Genomic DNA, 18,515 nt, shown 5'->3' on the forward strand with positions numbered 1-18,515 from the left:
CCAGTATACAAAATAAGGTTCGTCATTGATTTTGAAAAGATATCATCAAAATAAAACGTTGGTTCACACCGAGAACATCATTGTCTTAAAGATAGACTTCAACAATCCTGGAGATTTATTTCACAACAAATGCCCTATGCTTATTTTGCATCAGTTCTGGCATGCAGTGTGTAAACACAGAATGTATTTGTTTACATGCCACAGTAACAAGACATATTTCAGAAATAAATAAATCATTCAGAAATCAGAGAAATCTGGTCAGTTTAGAAAATCAGGAAGTAATGAGTCATATTTCTCTTAATGACGTGAAAGGAGGTCACTGCGCTTAACGGATGACGAAACTACATAACGTGACATCACGAAGAAACATAAAGCAAAACAAGAATGTTTCAACTTATTATTATATGTAACATCGTCATTGGGATCAAGTGATCTAAATGCAGGAGCCACCGATATGAATACCTGTTAAATCGTAACAGCGCTTGCCTGAAGACATTCAGTGTCTTCTACACTCCTGGAAATGGAAAAAAGAACGCATTGACACCGGTGTGTCAGACCCACCATACTTGCTCCGGACACTGCGAGAGGGCTGTACAAGCAATGATCACACGCACGGCACAGCGGACACACCAGGAACCGCGGTGTTGGCCGTCGAATGGCGCTAGCTGCGCAACATTTGTGCACCGCCGCCGTCAGTGTCAGCCAGTTTGCCGTGGCATACGGAGCTCCATCGCAGTCTTTAACACTGGTAGCATGCCGCGACAGCGTGGACGTGAACCGTATGTGCAGTTGACGGACTTTGAGAGAGGGCGTATAGTGGGCATGCGGGAGGCCGGGTGGACGTACCGCCGAATTGCTCAACACGTGGGGCGTGAGGTCTCCACAGTACATCGATGTTGTCGCCAGTGGTCGGCGGAAGGTGCACGTGCCCGTCGACCTGGGACCGGACCGCAGCGACGCACGGATGCACGCCAAGACCGTAGGATCCTACGCAGTGCCGTAGGGGACCGCACCGCCACTTCCCAGCAAATTAGGGACACTGTTGCTCCTGGGGTATCGGCGAGGACCATTCGCAACCGTCTCCATGAAGCTGGGCTACGGTCCCGCACACCGTTAGGCCGTCTTCCGCTCACGCCCCAACATAGTGCAGCCCGCCTCCAGTGGTGTCGCGACAGGCGTGAATGGAGGGACGAATGGAGACGTGTCGTCTTCAGCGATGAGAGTCGCTTCTGCCTTGGTGCCAATGATGGTCGTATGCGTGTTTGGCGCCGTGCAGGTGAGCGCCACAATCAGGACTGCATACGACCGAGGCACACAGGGCCAACACCCGGCATCATGGTGTTGGGAGCGATCTCGTACACTGGCCGTACACCACTGGTGATCGTCGAGGGGACACTGAATAGTGCACGGTACATCCAAACCGTCATCGAACCCATCGTTCTACCATTCCTAGACCGGCAAGGGAACTTGCTGTTCCAACAGGACAATGCACGTCCGCATGTATCCCGTGCCACCCAACGTGCTCTAGAAGGTGTAAGTCAACTACCCTGGCCAGCAAGATCTCCGGATCTGTCCCCCATTGAGCATGCTTGGGACTGGATGAAGCGTCGTCTCACGCGGTCTGCACGTCCAGCACGAACGCTGGTCCAACTGAGGCGCCAGGTGGAAATGGCATGGCAAGCCGTTCCACAGGACTACATCCAGCATCTCTACGATCGTCTCCATGGGAGAATAGCAGCCTGCATTGCTGCGAAAGGTGGATATACACTGTACTAGTGCCGACATTGTGCATGCTCTGTTGCCTGTGTCTATGTGCTTGTGGTTCTGTCAGTGTGATCATGTGATGTATCTGACCCCAGGAATGTGTCAATAAAGTTTCCCCTTCCTGGGACAATGAATTCACGGTGTTCTAATTTCAATTTCCAGGAGTGTAAAATGCCAACCTGTTGATCCCAACCACTGAAGAAGCGCTCGAGAATAATTAGTCGGTCTAGCATCTCGACTTCGCCATTCAGCCATCCACCATTACGCCTTCGTCCCTTGGTATATACACTGATGAGTCAAAACGTTATGACCACCTGCTTAGTAGCATGTCTACGTACAGGACCTGTAATTCGAGTAAATAACGCGTCGGTGATTTGCGTACGCAGTGATAGCGTCCAATAGTGACCCAGATGGGCTCCACATGATTTACATCAGGCGAATTTGGTCGCCGAGACATTATCGTGAACTGAGTACAGTGCTCCTCAAACCAACACGGTTTCAGCCCCCAGACACGGGTTATTTTACTGATACAAGTTGACTGGGGAAGACATCAAGCATGAAGGGATGCAATTGGTTCGCTGCTGTCAGCGTGTCTTCGATTACTAGCACATGTACCAAGCAAGCGCAGGAGAATGTCTCCCGTAGCACAATGTTGTTCCCACCAGCCTGCGTCCGTGTCGCGCTGCACGCTTCGATCCGCCGTTCACATCGAAGGTGGCGTTTGTGCAGATGAACAGCGAGCTAGTGTAGCAAAAATGTGATTCATCTGAAGAAGCGTCCGCGGCTCGTGGTTTGCGGTAGCGTTCTCGCTTCCCGCGCACGGGGTCCCGGGTTCTATTCCCGGCGGGGTTGTAAGACGTATGCATTGCCGGCGATGGGCGAGGCATGGCAGAATCTCTGACCAGAGAGTAGTATGTAGTTAGTTGTTGCTTTTCGCTAGTCGGCGCGAGTCGGCGTCAGTCGACAGTAGTAGTCAGTCCGTAGTAGGCAGTCGGTTTTAGTCTTCTGTCCGTGCTAGTAAGCAGTAGTCTTGAGTAGTCTGCGTGAGTCGGAGGTAGTCGGCACGTGTCGGCTGTCTGGTCTGCTCGGGACTCTGGTCAGAACTATGGAAGATGAGTATTGTTGTAGAAGGTAAGGAAGCAGCCTTGCGCATATCTAGTAATGTATATTAACTGCCATTAATTTCTTTAAAAAAATGCCCCAATAATAATTTTTATAATATAAAGTAACTTTTTTAAAGAAAAGCATTCATTTCAATTTAAAGAATATTTCCAATGCATGATCATTCCTTCCAAGAATCAGAAAAAAATATACGCCAGCATTGCACGAAACTGTGTCAAAAATTTCTATATAAGAGCAGATATATTTGCAGTTTTTATTGACGTAAGAATTTTTCCTTTTTATTCAGAATACAGGCCCGAGGCGCAGCGCTGCTGTCGTCATAAAATTTACCAGGTTATTGAATTTTTTTTAATATTTCGGTGTTTAGGAATAGAATTTTGTGGTTACATTAAATGTGAATGCATTTGTGCACGGAGACAATAAATGGGAGCCAATTTTGTTCAGAGGTTACAATATTTAAAATTCATTTAATTATTACTTCGTGCGGAGGTTACACTTGTTTCTTGGTACATTTTCATTACTAAATTTTTGTGGGGACGTTACAGGGTCAGGGATTTTCTCTGCCTCGAGATGACTGGGTGTTGTGTGTCTTTCATCATCATTTCATCCTCATTCACTCGCAAGTCACCGTAGTGGCGTTAAAGAACTTGAGGAGCGGCGGCCGAACCGCCCCGCGACGGGTCTCCCGACCACCAATGCTATACGCTCATTATTATTACCTGAAGAATCGACACGTTTCCATTGATCCACGCTCAAATCCCTATAGTTCCGTGCCCATTGCAATCGTAATTGACGATGTCGTAGCGTCAACATGTGAACATGTATGGGTGGTTTGCTGCGGAGCTCCATGTTCGACAATATACGGTGAACATGTGCGTGCACCCGAATCGTGCTCTTTCTGCAGAGATGCTACAGGTCACCATCTATTCTATTTTACAGAGCAGACAAGCCTCCGAACCCTAAGTTCTGTGAAGAATCGTCAGCGCCCAACCATTTAGTGCCTAGTGGTAGACTCACTGTCCTTCCGCCTCTTTCTGTAGATGCTGACGACAACAGCGTGTGAACATTTCAGCAGCTTCACCGTTCTCGAGACACTCGTTTACAAGCTCTACATAATAATAATCTGCCCTTTTCCAAAGTCGCTTATCTCAATGGATTTCCCCATTTGCAGCCCATATCTTCGCTAGGTTGATCCCCAATACATTTGTTACCGTGTCATGCGCCCGCAAAGCCACCTGGCGGCATAGAACGTGACGGTGGAAAATTGTCATAATGTTTTGGCTGATCAGTGTATGACTGTGTGTCCCAAGCGATCTGTGGTGAAATTATCACATGACGCTAGTTGCGGAAGAGATAAATTTTGGTATGTAATTCGCTGGAGGAATCCTAATTCAATGGACCAGCCACGAAAACCATAACTTACAAAAAGCTCCACCAGTCCCTGAGCATTGCCTGTGTATCTAGTACCACCCTTACCTTCTTCGATAAATAAAAAACATAGAATAAATTGAAAAGAGTGTCTCTTTTAGCCATCAGTGTATTTAGTGGGCACGGCGCAGGAAATTCCGAACCAAACTCATTGTTGTACATTGAAACATATATTTGGTACACGATGAAGAAGAGTACTGTAATCCAAGAAGGATCAAGAACCTTATTACTTTCTCAGTAAAGTATCTGACGAAATGATCTCCATGTCAGAGCTTCCGCAGGTTTGAATGCAGAATTCAAGAGTGGGGTAGTCTTCAGGTCACCAGACACAATCATTCTAATGAAGTAACGGATGTCGATGTTTATCGGATTCACAGAAGCCTAATACAACATCTTCGCTGACTGTCACATGCTGAATGGCTGTATTCTGAAGAACACCTTTACACAGTCTCAAGAAAAGTATCGCTATAAACGCTTTGAAGTGTACCTGCTTATGTGGACGATGAAGCCGTCGTCGACTCCCCTGTCCAGCATGCTCTGGACGGCCTCCCTGGTGCAGATGGACAGCCCCAGCACGTTGACGTCCAGTACGCGCTTCCACTCGGCTGTCTGTCCAGCTGGGAACAGAGTATGCCACCACGATCAGTCAGCAACAAACCGAAGGACGAGGACTGTATTAAAACCGTGTTAACTGCCTCATCTTTCGAAATGCTTATGCATTAAAGTCCCTGTATATAATGAAGCTACGCAGCACAGTCATAATTTAAATTGTAGTGACTCAGCATCATTGTTGAAGCTTATTCCGTAATCCTCGTTGAAAGAATTCGGATAAACTGTTGTATCTACTTCAACTCAAAATGTTATCAAATCGCGCACGCTGGGAACTGTCTTTCATGGGTTATAACGTGTAAAAGATGAAGGATGTCACATGTGGACTGTGCGATGGGTAAGGGATCTTGATCCATTCCAAGAAGGTGGCAGATTCGCTGGCAAAAATTCTTGCAGTTGGGCATTACCACTGTGAAATAGGATGGTTTCGTGTTCTTGTGTAATCTCCTTCTTCTTTGATGTCTTTATGATTGTTAAAGGTGAATGTAATTCTAGCTATTTATAAACAGCGGTGTTACAGAAAATCAAGAACTACATCTTTTTCGTTCCAGAAGTAGTCACAATGAATTTTTTTTTTATCTGGCTGCCGTTTGCACTTAATTAGTATTCGGCAGGAGCTAAGTCACTAGTACCTGGACTTTTATTTCATTCTGCATCATGAATACGGGATACAGAGTAGTCAGAAACAGTCTGAAAAGCTTTTAAGGGTGTTATGAAACGGATATAGTGCTTTGCGCTGTCTCCAAAATAATAAGCTTTGAAGTTAGCCGAGCAGGCCGTTGATCCCGAATATTCAAGCGGGCTGCCAGATACATTCCTTCTCAGTTGTTATAGCATAGATGACAGCTTATGGGACTGCCCTGTCTTCGGCTTTGGTTCGATCTTTACCACCGTCCCATGTCCAATTATTACGTCGCTTGTGTGTATGTGTGTGTGTGTGTGTGTGTGTGTGTGTGTGTGTGTGTGTGTGTGTGCGCGCCAACTGCGGAATTCCTCGTGCTTATTTTTCGTTCAAATTCCGTGAGCTCTGAAGAATAGCTACGTGTCCTATCGCTTGCCTCAGCAGCGTGTTTCTGTATCAAAATGGCACTGCCTCAACTGCCAGCCTGTGCACACCCAAGGCTATTGATTTGCTTTGGTTATGTGATGTGCAACTGGCCTCACGATCTGGCTTATCGCAATGTACTGTCTGTGTTATTTCGTCATTGCGCTGCCTCATCTGCCACCTGTGAACATGTTAGACTAGTTGCATGCTTTCGCAATTTTCTCAAGGCACCTTACGATCCCTTTAACTGTTGCACCCGCTGCCTCTTTTCCTCTTTCGACATTAACTGAGCATTTTAGTCTGTGAACTGAACAATTCTTTATCAAAAAGTGTGTCAATATTTTGTGGGAGCTTTGCTTCTTATGCTACATGCAGTTTGTATTACACGAGATGAATAAGACATTTTCTAGGCGCTGCAGTCCGGAACCGTGGGACTGCTACGGTCGCAGGTTCGAATCCTGCCTCGGGCATGAAAGTGTGTGATGTCCTTAGGTTAGTTAGGTTTAAGTAGTTCTAAGTTCTAGGGGACTGATGACCTAAGATGTTAAGTCCCATAGTGCTCAGAGCCACTTGAACCATTTTTTGAATAAGACATTCAGCCGTGGCAAGAGAGAAACAGAAAGCTTATAAGAAGTCTTTTTCAGCACAATATCTGTCCGTGCTTTACTACCTGTCCACATAAACCTCAAACCTCTTTCCATGTTCTTTGTCGTAACATGACGTGTCGTGGTTCTTGCTTGAATGGAAGCGAACTGTGGCTCACTTACTTGACGGAAGACTCTCTCTGCAAACGCCAGCGTTGTTGATAAGGACATCGACTCCTCCTAAATTCTCTTTGATCCATTTGAAGGCGCATAGAATACTCTCCTCGCTGCTAACGTCACCCTGCAATGGATACAGCGTACCCGGAGCATCCTTCAGTTCTAGAGCCTGCAAGAAATAAATGACAGGTTAGTAGAATCTGCACAGGATAGCAGGAGGAAGATCAACTTTGCCATCAGGAGAAAGATCACGATTGTCATTTAACTAACTTCCAGTCTACACAAGTGAATGTCATCAGTACAGGAACAAAGAAGCCGTTGCCACGAAGGGTGAAACTACATCTGTATCTTTCCCGAGAATGGCGAAGTACATGAACAAATGTAGAATCATTTCAATTTATCACGTATATAAAGAAACTGAACGTAGCCATTCACTGTTAAGCTTTTACCACTAACTAATCGGATTAAAGCATCAATCAGGTAAGATTCAAAAATTTACATTTCCACAATTCTTCAAACAACTTAGAGCTAATCAAAATGAGACGTCAACAATTTTGAGAACATCACTTAGTGTTCTGCTAGCTGTTATACCTTACCTAGTGCACCAGAAACTACAGTCACGGAAAAAAATCGCAACACCAAAAAAATGATAGAAGTAGAGTACTGAAACTTCCGAAATACGTTTGTCTATGTAACATATTTAACTGAAAATAAAATTAGAAGGAAGGTCAGATTTGGCCGTAATTTTGATGATCTATTAACAGCAAAATCGATTTTTGATCACATAATGATCATCTTCAGTGCTGGAAGTTAAACATTTCACATAGCGATCAGTAAATAAGAAAAGACCACAAATACACCTGAGTATAAACCAACTGTTGGTAAGAACATAACTTTAGCGTAGAAATTAAAGCTCGTGGGCACTGGTGTAACTAGTCATAGTAATAGAAGCTATCTTTCTTTATTCGTGCCAGAGGTACACCAAAATGAACACATATACAATACATACAAAGAAAACTATACAGTATTCGCCCAGAATTGGGCAACTTTGATAGCATTGGGTGCTGCAGACGTTAAGTCCTTCATGTTACCGCTGGTTGGGCATGAGTTATATTTTAAGAGATGCCGGGTCGTCTGCAGTTCAATTCGCACAGTGTTGTGTTGGCAGTTGGAAGTTCCATTTAAGGAGATGGTCCCTCGATCTTGCTACTTCGGTCCGTAGTCTGTTTAAGGATTGCCAGAAGACCCACTTCTCCATATGTCCCGGCGGCAGGGATTCTTGTGGTGTCATCCAGTTTGACAGGTGTTGGCATCTTTCTCTCCAATTGGTGAGTCAGGTAGCCGCAGCTGATCCTTCTAAGGGCTGTGAAGTTGTTAGGAATCTCTTCCCAGACTTCAGTCTTGGCTTGGCAGGTTGATGTGGGTGTGAGGTCACTGTATGTGATTTATGCCTCTCGATGTTAGCGGCGACCTCTCTTCTGATGTCACATGGAGCAATCCCAACGAGTCATTGAACTTTGTCTATGAGGGTTGGCTTTAGGCAGCATGTAAAAATCCTACAGCTGTCTTTTAAGGCTACATCAACCTGCTTTGCATGTACTGAGTTGTACCAGTCTGGGCTGCCATACTCTCCTGCTGAAGCCGCTGTTTACTGTGATTGTTTCATAGCTTCTGTTACTGCTAATAACTAGACACAAGTGCCTACGAGCTTTAATTTGTACGCTAAAGGTGTGTTCTTACCAACAGCTGGTTTATACTCAGGTGTACTTGTGGTCTTTTGTTTCTTATTCACTGATCGCTATGTGAAATGTTAAACTTCCAGCACTGAAGATGATCATTATGTGATCGAAAATCGATATTGCTGTTAATAAATCAACAAAATTACAGCCAATGCTGACCTTCCTTGTAATTTTATTTATCATGTGGTCGTTGTGCACACAGCACTCTATGGAGTCGCCAATCAATAATATTTAACTGAGTAACACTGTGGGATCACAGGTTAATGTAAGCTCGAGACAAGCCATTCTAAATGTGAAATTCTGGTACATTAATAAACCGTGTAACCGCTAGACTGTTGAATGTAAGCATTCAAAAGTGCATGTATTGTATCGTGCAGGTGCTGTAGGACAGCTTGCAGGCTTTAGTTCCATGGCTGTTACACTTGGTCGGTCATTGGAGGGACGGTTAATGCCGTTTGTGCATGACGCTGGAATTGTCGGCCGCTGATGTCCCGTATGTACTTAATTGCAGGAAGATCTACTGATCCAACAGCCGAAGGTAACATGACGACACTTTGTATGGCATACAGGATTACAAAAATATGTGGACGAGAGTTATCCTGTTGGAAAACATGCCTTGTAATGCTATTCATGAATGGGAGCAACGGGTAGATTCACCAGACTGACGCACAAATTTGTAATCAGGGTGCGTGGGATAACCACGAGAGGGCTCCTGCTCTAATACGAAGTCGCACCTTACAGCACAGCTCCAGTTGTAAGCCTTTGTGTCCAGCATGCAGACAGGATGGTTGCATGGGGGCTTAATAAATGTAAATGCAAATAATTTTAATTTTTTGATTTGGTAGCTGTCTGTTCGATTACGAAGTCTCGTAACGGTTGGCCCCGACTAGTATTATTACGCTATCTGACTGCATAGAACAATAACAAAGAATGAAATGGAAATTTTCATTAACACAATCAATTAATTAAGTCCCCAGCAACTATAAAACCTACGAAACCAAAGCACAAGTGTAACTGTTCTGTGTGTGGAAGTTTGATTCAACGTACGCATCTGGCACGGTTCTTCTTCACTAACACAAGAAATTTTAAATATCATTTATACTGAATTAATTAAAGAAAATAAAAATACCATAATTACTCAAGAAAACCAGAGCTACACTCTAATACAAGAACACAAGCCAGATGCTTTGTTGACTGAACCTGTAATGACGCATTATTTAAAACATGGAAATAATGAAAAATAAATCAAGTTTCGTTACCTTCATATATTGACCAAAATCACTCTAATCATTACAATATATCTCCACACCGACTCGCTATTACCACATCTCAACAAGAACTTTTCAGTATCACATCTCAGCAAGCACTTTCTACTAGCACATCTCAACAAACACTCTCTGCTACGAGTTCTTAACAAGCACTGACTACCACGAGCTCTCCCCAAGCACTCCTTACTACAAGTTCTCAATAATCACTGCCTACTACGAGTTCTAAACAAGCACTGCCTACCACGACATCTCAAGAATCACTGCCAGTGGAGGCGGCGGAACAATACTCTCTAGCGCGATCTCTGGCGCTGTGGCTCAGTGTAGCCACCTTTCATATGCCCTTCCTCCACGGGCTAGAATTTGATGGTATTTTTGCCAGCATTGGTGGTGAAAATACCACCAAATTCGTCAAAAAAATACAGACAAAAATAAAAGATAATATTAATGCGTAAATATCATATAACTAGATAAAATTTTGGCTTTGCACTGACCTTTCAATAACCTAACATATAAAATACAGTAAGCAATACAAATTCTTTCATACATGTGACTTTACATAATAGTTTACACAAGTATTATGTGGTTAAACAGTTCAATCAATAGCGTCAGCAATGATGAATATGTGCAGGTAAGAGTCTCATAACTTTTCACAAACAGTAATACACAAAAAATCAGTTTATACAAATATTCACATAAACGCTTTCCATAGCCCAAGAAACAAGTAGTTGACAGTTCCATCAGTAACACCCAGCAATGGTCAACAGGTGGAAAAACCAACAAGTGACATTTTTTCAGTAGAAACAGTCCATCAGTGGAACCCAGTAATGTTGAATAGGTGCAGACACCAACAAGTAACACCATTTCAGAATAAGCAGTTCCATCAGTGGCACCAGCAATGTTGAGCAGGTGCACACACCAACAAGTAACACCATTTCAGTAGAAGCAGTCCATCAGTGGCACCCAGCAATGTTGAGCAGGTGCAGACATCAACAGGTGACATCTTTTCAGTAGAAGCAGTCCATCAGTGGCACCCAGCAATGTTGAGCAGGTACACACAGCAACAAGTGACATTATGTCAGTAGAAGCAGTCCATCAGTTGCACCTAGCAATGTTGAGCAGGTACACACAGCAACAAGTCACATTTCTCAACAGAAGCAGTTCCATTAGTGGCACCCAGCAATGTTGAGCAGGTACACACAGCAACAAGTGACACCATTTCAGTATAAGCAATCCATCAGTGGCACCCAGTAATGTTGAATAGGTGCAGACACCAACAAGTAACACCATTTCAGTATAAGCAGTTCCATTAGTGGCACCAGCAATGTTGAACAGGTGCAGACACCCACAAGTAACACCATTTCAGTATAAGCAGTTCCATCAGTGGCACCAGCAATGTTGAACAGGTGCAGATTTCAACAGGTGACATCTTTTCAGTAGAAGCAGTCCATCAGTGGCACCAGCAATGTTGAACAGGTGCAGACCGCAGTCCATAATATTCACTTTCACTAATCACACTGTTCATCAGCAGAAATTAAACATGTTCTAGTGGCACCAATCATGTAGAAAAAGTGCAAATAACAGTCCATAATATTCCCTATCACTAATCACACAGTTCATGAGCAGAAATTGAACATGTCCTAGTGGCACCAATCATGTAGAAAAAGTGCAAGTAACAGTCCATAATATTCACTATTACTAATGAGACAGTTCAGTCATGAACAATACTTTGAATGTACACACAATTAACAAAATTATTATCAATGCTCTTACACTAAACATACAAATCATAATAAATGCACAAATGATATCAGGTAGTTGTCATATTAACTATTACAATACACAAATAGCAGTAAACCTATAATATTTATGGGTGTCAGTGCAAGCCACAACAAACAAGTAAAATAATATTTAGGAGATAGGTTGGGATCACTTCTCTGGGATTATAAAAGGAAAACACACAAAACACACTCACTCATCTTTCATCCACGTTTAGTGCTACTGTGTAGTTGAATAGTGTTAACTGTGTAAATGCAATTCCGTCAAAATTTTATGTTCATCATGTGTATCAAGTAGTAGTGGCAGCAATGTATAACAGTCAATAATAGTTAGTCAACGTCATAGTCATCATGTCAAGACCAATGTTTGCCAAGCCAGAACAAAATGTACGGTTGATGAACAACTGTCAGTGTACCAAGATATGCAAATGCTTCCTCTCTCAAAAAAAAGTATATACTGCTTATTGATTTAACAAGGTGTGTGTGTAGACAATCTTCTTTGTACTTGAGTGTTCTAGTCTGCCATCTTCATCCTCCTTGTTCCATATAGACCAACAAAAAAAAATATGCTCCTCACTTACTTCACCTCTTATCCACCAAACTCCAATAATCATCAGCATTACATAATCTCAATACTTCAATAATACCTCATTTACCTTACCTCTTGTCCACGAAACTCCAATAATCATCAACTTCACATAATCTCAATACCTCAATAATACGTCGATACATATAAACCTCAGCACCAATATCATTTCACTCCCATAACAACTCTTTCCTCTAGTCAGTCTCCTCGAACAAGTACAGACAAAATCCTAGTGCAAACTTCAATTCAGCATCCCATACAATCCGAAGACACAATGTCAACACACAACCTCTCGTGTAATCCATCTGATCCAAATCTGCTACTCATTATGAATTATAAGATACATTTTGGTTCCTTGTCCATCATTAAATAAAAGAAATGCATACATGACCTCTAACAGACTTAGTTCGAATAACTCTCAGTAATTAAGTACGATTACGAAGTGTTAATGATCGTGATATTTCAGTGTGTACACCACTTCAAAAATTATGGCAAACAGAAGCAAACATGTGGAGTATTTCTTGTGTCAAGTGTCACTTCCTATTTCAATTACTCACGAAAAATGCAGTGTAATAACTGTCAATGGTCTAAACCTAGTGTTGGTATGTCATGTCGTTAACTTCCTTCCTATTAGCATAAATTTATACAGCTTCCATAAAAACTCCAGCTCATGTGACTTCTATGCAGTTTCTTGTACCAATGTCGTTCGTAGAGTTATAGCAGTTCATTTGCTTATCTTAAAAATATAAGGCACTGAGCGTAAGCAAAACATGCAATAGCGAGTAAATATACCAGTAGAGAACAGAATGTCAACAAGTGGATGCAGCACAATCCCTATAACGAGGCTCTGCCAAGCGAACAACCTACAATTAATACCATGGTGTGACCTAAACTCCATGTTCGCACACAGTATATCAGCATTTCTATACACCAAATTAATGAGTACTTATGACAACAAAGGAAATGTGTTAATATGCAATCCATACGCAAAGCAGCAAATATGTATCTTACATAATAAACAGGTCATTATCATCATATCAGCATAAGCAAATAAATGTTCATATGTAATCTTAATAAGTAAACATGAAGGCGCAAGCAAATAAATGACAAAGTATAACCTACATACATAACCACAGTTAGCACAATTAATCAGCTGACAATTACAATTTAAATAAATAAGCACAGCAGGCACATAATAAAAAAAATATGACATCAGTGAAAAAGCAGTGCAGCCGAGTGATGCATAATATACACAAATAACAAGCCTGTTCATTAATCAATCATTGTCAAAATCAGTAAATGTGCGCAAGCACGTCGTTTCATAAGTAAATTCATAGAACATGAAATTTAGCACAAGTACGAATCACATAATCGGGAGCAGCAAATTACGTCTAAAGTACGTACCTAAATGGAAATATGTTACCTGAAAAATAAACTCAATTAATCGTTACCTTTTTTGTTTATTAGTTTCTTCTTCGAAATTACATTCTTCCTGAAAATTTTCTCGATAGCAAGTCCTCTTAACGTCGGACACACACAGAATTTACCTGAAGGTCTTAAATACTTTATACAACCGTATCCTGAAAAATACTGAACGTTAATAACATAATTCATCAAATCACTAAAGCTTTATACTGAATTTAATCCGAGAAATTAGACTGTGTATTTGTTTACGGCTGTCAGTGCATTCACACTGAGCGCTCGATCAGCTGTAGACGCGTGACGTAGAAAGTGATTGTTTGCGGTCAACGACTGCCTTGTGCGGCGCGCAGACTTCACTGTTGCTTTGAGTATCTGCCGCCGCCGGAACACGACGCGGTATCCTTGTACTCTCCGCATGTTTACGTATAACTGTTAGTTTCTCACAAGTATGTCATTCCACAAAAATTTTAACGTTAGATATGTGATGTATTCCCTTAGAGCGCCGAGATTTAAGAGTTTCTACTTCAACAGTGTTATCATGAATAATTTTGCGAATTCTGTATGGACCGTTATAAAGCAGAAAAAATTTGCGACATAAGCCTTTTCCTTTATGAGACAAACGATGAGACTTAATTAACACCTTTTGACCAACTGACAAAATTTTTAAACGACCAGGACGTTTCGCTGATTTCTCTCTTCTAGCAGCCGCAGATGCAATATTTAGTAGAGCCAGGTTGACAACTTCAGAATGCCGCAGTTTCCGTGAAGGCGGAAAAGGAACGATTTCAGAAATGCGATTTGTTGGTACTTTATTTTTTAATATCAATAGAGGCGGTAAAGAAGTTGAGTCATTAGGAAGTTCATTCAGAATGTTTTGAAAAATATGAAGATACTGATCCCAAGTTCTGTGATTCTGATGACAATAAAGACGGCACAATTTATTGATTTCCTTCATCAATCTCTCTGAAGCATTAGATTGAGGGTGAAAAAGTGAAATAAAAATTGGTTTAATCTTACGACGCCGTAGAGTACGAAGCCAAATTTTAGAGCGAAACTGTGATCCATTATCTGATATGACCTTATCAACATGACCAACATCTTTAAGAAAATGTTTGATGAAAGCATTAGATACTGAACGAGCTGTTGCTTTGCGTAAAGGTGTAAAACACACATATTTTGATGTCAATTCCACTGCTACGAAAATGTACGCAAAACCATTAGTAGAACGAACCACTGGACTGAACAAATCGACTGCAGCCATGTCCTTTAATTTCGCTGGAATGATAGGAAACAACGGTGCTCTGTGAGAAATTGTTGGCGGCTTAGCCTTTTGACATAATTTGCATTTGGCAAGAACAGATCGAATACGTTTTTCCATGTTACTGAAGTAGCAATTTTCTCGTAATTTATGAAAGCATTTTCTGGGACCAAAGTGCGCATAACTGAAATGTGTGTACCAAATCAATTTATTGACCCACTCATCAGGAATACAAACTAACCAAACAGTGTTGTCGACCGATTTTCGTTTAAAAAGAATGTCATTGCGAACTAAATAATGCTGTCTAATCGCTACGCTTTCCTTTCTCCTCCACTTCTCCTTAATGTCCTTCCAGATTGGATCCTTATTTTGCTCCTTAGCGATGTCCTGGAGCGAAGACGAGATAAAGTTCTCAAACGCAACACCTTGAATGTACATCAAACAATAATGGTTTTCTTTGCAGTCCTCTTCAGCACTTTGTTTCAAACCCATAGGTGCACGTGATAAAGCATCAGCAACAATATTTGAAGATCCCTGTATGTAAACAATACTAAAATCAAATTCCTGTAGGTACAACGCCCATCGTGACAATCTGCCATGAGTTAATTTTGTCGACATAAGAAATTCCAAAGCTCGATGATCAGTGCAAACCTTAGTATGTCTACCGAACAAAAATGTGCGAAATTTTGTGAAAGCCCAAACAACAGCCAAAGCTTCAAGTTCCGTAATCGAATAATTCTTTTCGGATTTAGAGAGAACACGACTTCCAAATGCAATAGTCTTCTGTACTACAACGCCGTTTTCTTCTATCTCTTGAAATAAATGTGTACCTAGGCCTTTGTATGATGAGTCCGTCGCCAAACAAAAGTCTTTAGATAAATCCGGATGCGAAAGAAGTGGAGCAGCAACTAAAGCATCAAGGAGTTGTTCAAATTCTGACTGAGCTTCCTCATCCCAACACCAATTAGATTTCTTTCCAGATAGTTCACATAAACGAGGTGTGGCCAAATCGTCCAATCTAACAAAGCGTCGAAGAAAATTACAGACACCAAGGAAACTACGAACATCACGTTTTGTGGTAGGAACAGCGTAATTACGAATTGCGTCTAGTTTCTCTGGATCAGGAAGAATACCTTCTGTAGAAATAATGTCACCGAGAAATTTCACCTGGGATCGACCAAATTCAGATTTTTCTAAGTTCACTGTAATGCCAGCTCGTGCAAAAATACGTAATAATGAATCCAAAATTTTGTTGTGCTCACTCCAAGAATGTTTAGCGATAAGACTATCGTCAACATATGAAGTAATATTGTCACGAAGATAAACAGGTAAAATTTCATTTAAGCTACGAATAAATGCTGCTGAAGATACAGTAAGTCCAAACGGTAATTTCCGAAACTGGTAACAGTTACCAAAAGCTAAAAAGGCGGATATTTTCTACAATCAGGGTGGAGTTCTATTTGCCAAAAACTTGCGCGCATATCAATCGTGGATAAAACTTTAATTCCATGGAAATGTTGAAGAAGTTCATCTAAATTTTGTGGACGGTCAGTTTCAGGAATGATGATATTATTTATCTGTCTGGAATCCAGAACCAAACGAATTGACCCATCCTTTTTAAGAACAACGTGTAATGGGCTAGTATAAGGACTGACTGCAGGCTCAATAATGCCCTGATCTAACATGTATTGAAGTTCATTCTTAACCTTGTCTCTGTAAGCCAAAGGAATAGCGTAAGTTTTCCCGCGAAATGGTGTGTGTTCTTTTACTTTAAATAAATATTGTAAGCCTTGTATAGTTCCTGTGTGATGACTAAACACTGTAGCATGTGAAGTCAAAATATGGTGCAGCTCTTCTCTTGCAACGTCATCTGGCACTTCAGCTTTTTTAACCTTTTCATTAATTAATTCTTCGCTATTAATTATATCCTCCATCGCGTCCCTGTATCTATTGTCATTGTCATGAATAAACACACTGTCGTCATAATGCTCAACGGAAACATCAGAAGTAAGGAACCTTAAACATTTTGTATCTGATTCAGATCTTGCTAAACACTCGAAAAATTTCAAACATTTCGGCATTCCGGCAACAGTCAAATTCACACTTCCTTCTTTAAAGTTCAAAATTGCCTTATGTGTGTTAAGAAACTCCATACCTAATATAGTCTGTGTACTGAGTAATGGAACAATAATAAAATTAGCAGACAATTTGTATCCTTTACAAATGAAATTTAGGTTGGTCTGTTGTTTAACTTCCACACCTTTTCCAGAAATCGCTCCTCGAATTGTAGTTTCAGAAATAGGTAACACAGGACAGGCAATAGTTCTTTCACATATACGAAAAACTGATTCACTAATGACGTTCAATGGGCTCCCAGAATCTAAAACTGCAGTGAACTTATTCTTACCCACACATACTTCAATAACAGGATGTAAAAATGCGTCTACATTATTTTCCTTTTCGCCTAGCAAAATGTCTCTCATATCTTCCAGGCGTACGTAGTGTAAAGTTGTAGTGTCATTCCTTTCTGAACCGTCTATATTGCTGCCAGAAGCCGAAGCTGCAAGTCATGGTCGATTGTTTGCGTCACGTCTTTGATTATTCCCGTCATTTCGCGGATCAATTTCTACTATTTCCACTTGTCTCTCTGAATTTCTGTCACGCGGAGGATGCCAATTAGGTCCTTCCTGTCTGTTAGATGCAAATTCTTGGTTGTGTCTGTTAATAAAATTTCTGTTTTCCTGTCTGTCTGCATAACTACTTCTTGTATAATTTCGACTGTCACTTCTGAAATTACTGTTAGACCTACTACCCTGGTTATTTCTGTAGTAAGAGTTTCTATTATTGTATGAATAATTTCTGTCTTGATGATACCGATTACTGTTTCCGTATGATTGATCATTCCGGTAAGAATTACCGTTATTATAATTGTCTGTGTAATTTCTGTTAGAACGTCTGTTATTGTCATAAGGCTGGTATCTATTGTCCTGTCTGTTACGTCTGTCATTCTCAAAATTACCCATATAACGCCCGTTCCGATCACTATCCCTTTTCTCTGAAAATCCATCGTAATTACTGTTACTGAAAAAGTTACAAGAAGTCCCGTCGTCGTTGTCATACTCAAGTTCTTGTAACAAAGTTTTAAAAGTCTCAATGTCGTCTTTACATCTTCCAGCTAAAGCAATTTGTCTTATGGATTGTGGCAACTTAGTTAAACAAATGCGAATTAATTCAGTCGGGCTATAAGGGTTGGACAGGAACTGATTCTTTCGAATCATGTCTTCAAAGTATTCTGCCGGCGTGCGGAACTCAGACTGTTTAAAATTACGCTGCATAATCAGACTATGTTTGACTCTGTCTTGTGTGTTTTCGGACCAATATGCCGATAGAAATGCATGATAAAAATCATTCAGATTATTACAATCTCTAATGAGTGCGCGCATTCGCGTCGCCGGTTCGTTTTCTAAATATCCACACATAAATTCCAGTTTGTGACTTAGTGGCCAATTTGGTGGGAGTGCATACATAAATTGATCTAACCATGCACATGGATGTATGTCATTCTTAGAATTGCGGAAGATCTTAAATTTCCGAACAGTCAAAAAGTGTTTATAGTCAAAGTTTTCGCCTCGTGGCGACAAAGACCTACCGCGTCTGTCCCAGCCTGAATGTCGATTATTGTCAAGTGCGCGCGCCTGGCGCTCTCTTGTTGCATCCCGTAAATGAAACAAATTATTT

The 18,515-nt window shown here is 41.3% G+C and overlaps 1 protein-coding gene across 1 annotated transcript in view; it reads right to left on the reverse strand.

The window, feature by feature from the left end:
* LOC126234737 (dehydrogenase/reductase SDR family member 11-like) overlaps positions 1-18,515 on the reverse strand; it is a 76,835-nt gene that overhangs the window by 34,609 nt on the left and 23,711 nt on the right. The window contains exons 2-3 of the mRNA XM_049943483.1: positions 6,736-6,898; positions 4,802-4,931 (exon numbers count right to left, since the gene is read on the reverse strand). Of these exons, the coding sequence (XP_049799440.1) occupies positions 4,802-4,931; positions 6,736-6,898 (293 nt within the window). The remainder of the gene's footprint in view (positions 1-4,801; positions 4,932-6,735; positions 6,899-18,515) is intronic.

The sequence above is a fragment of the Schistocerca nitens genome, chromosome 2, assembly GCF_023898315.1.
Source record: "Schistocerca nitens isolate TAMUIC-IGC-003100 chromosome 2, iqSchNite1.1, whole genome shotgun sequence".
Classification (NCBI taxonomy): domain Eukaryota; kingdom Metazoa; phylum Arthropoda; class Insecta; order Orthoptera; family Acrididae; genus Schistocerca; species Schistocerca nitens.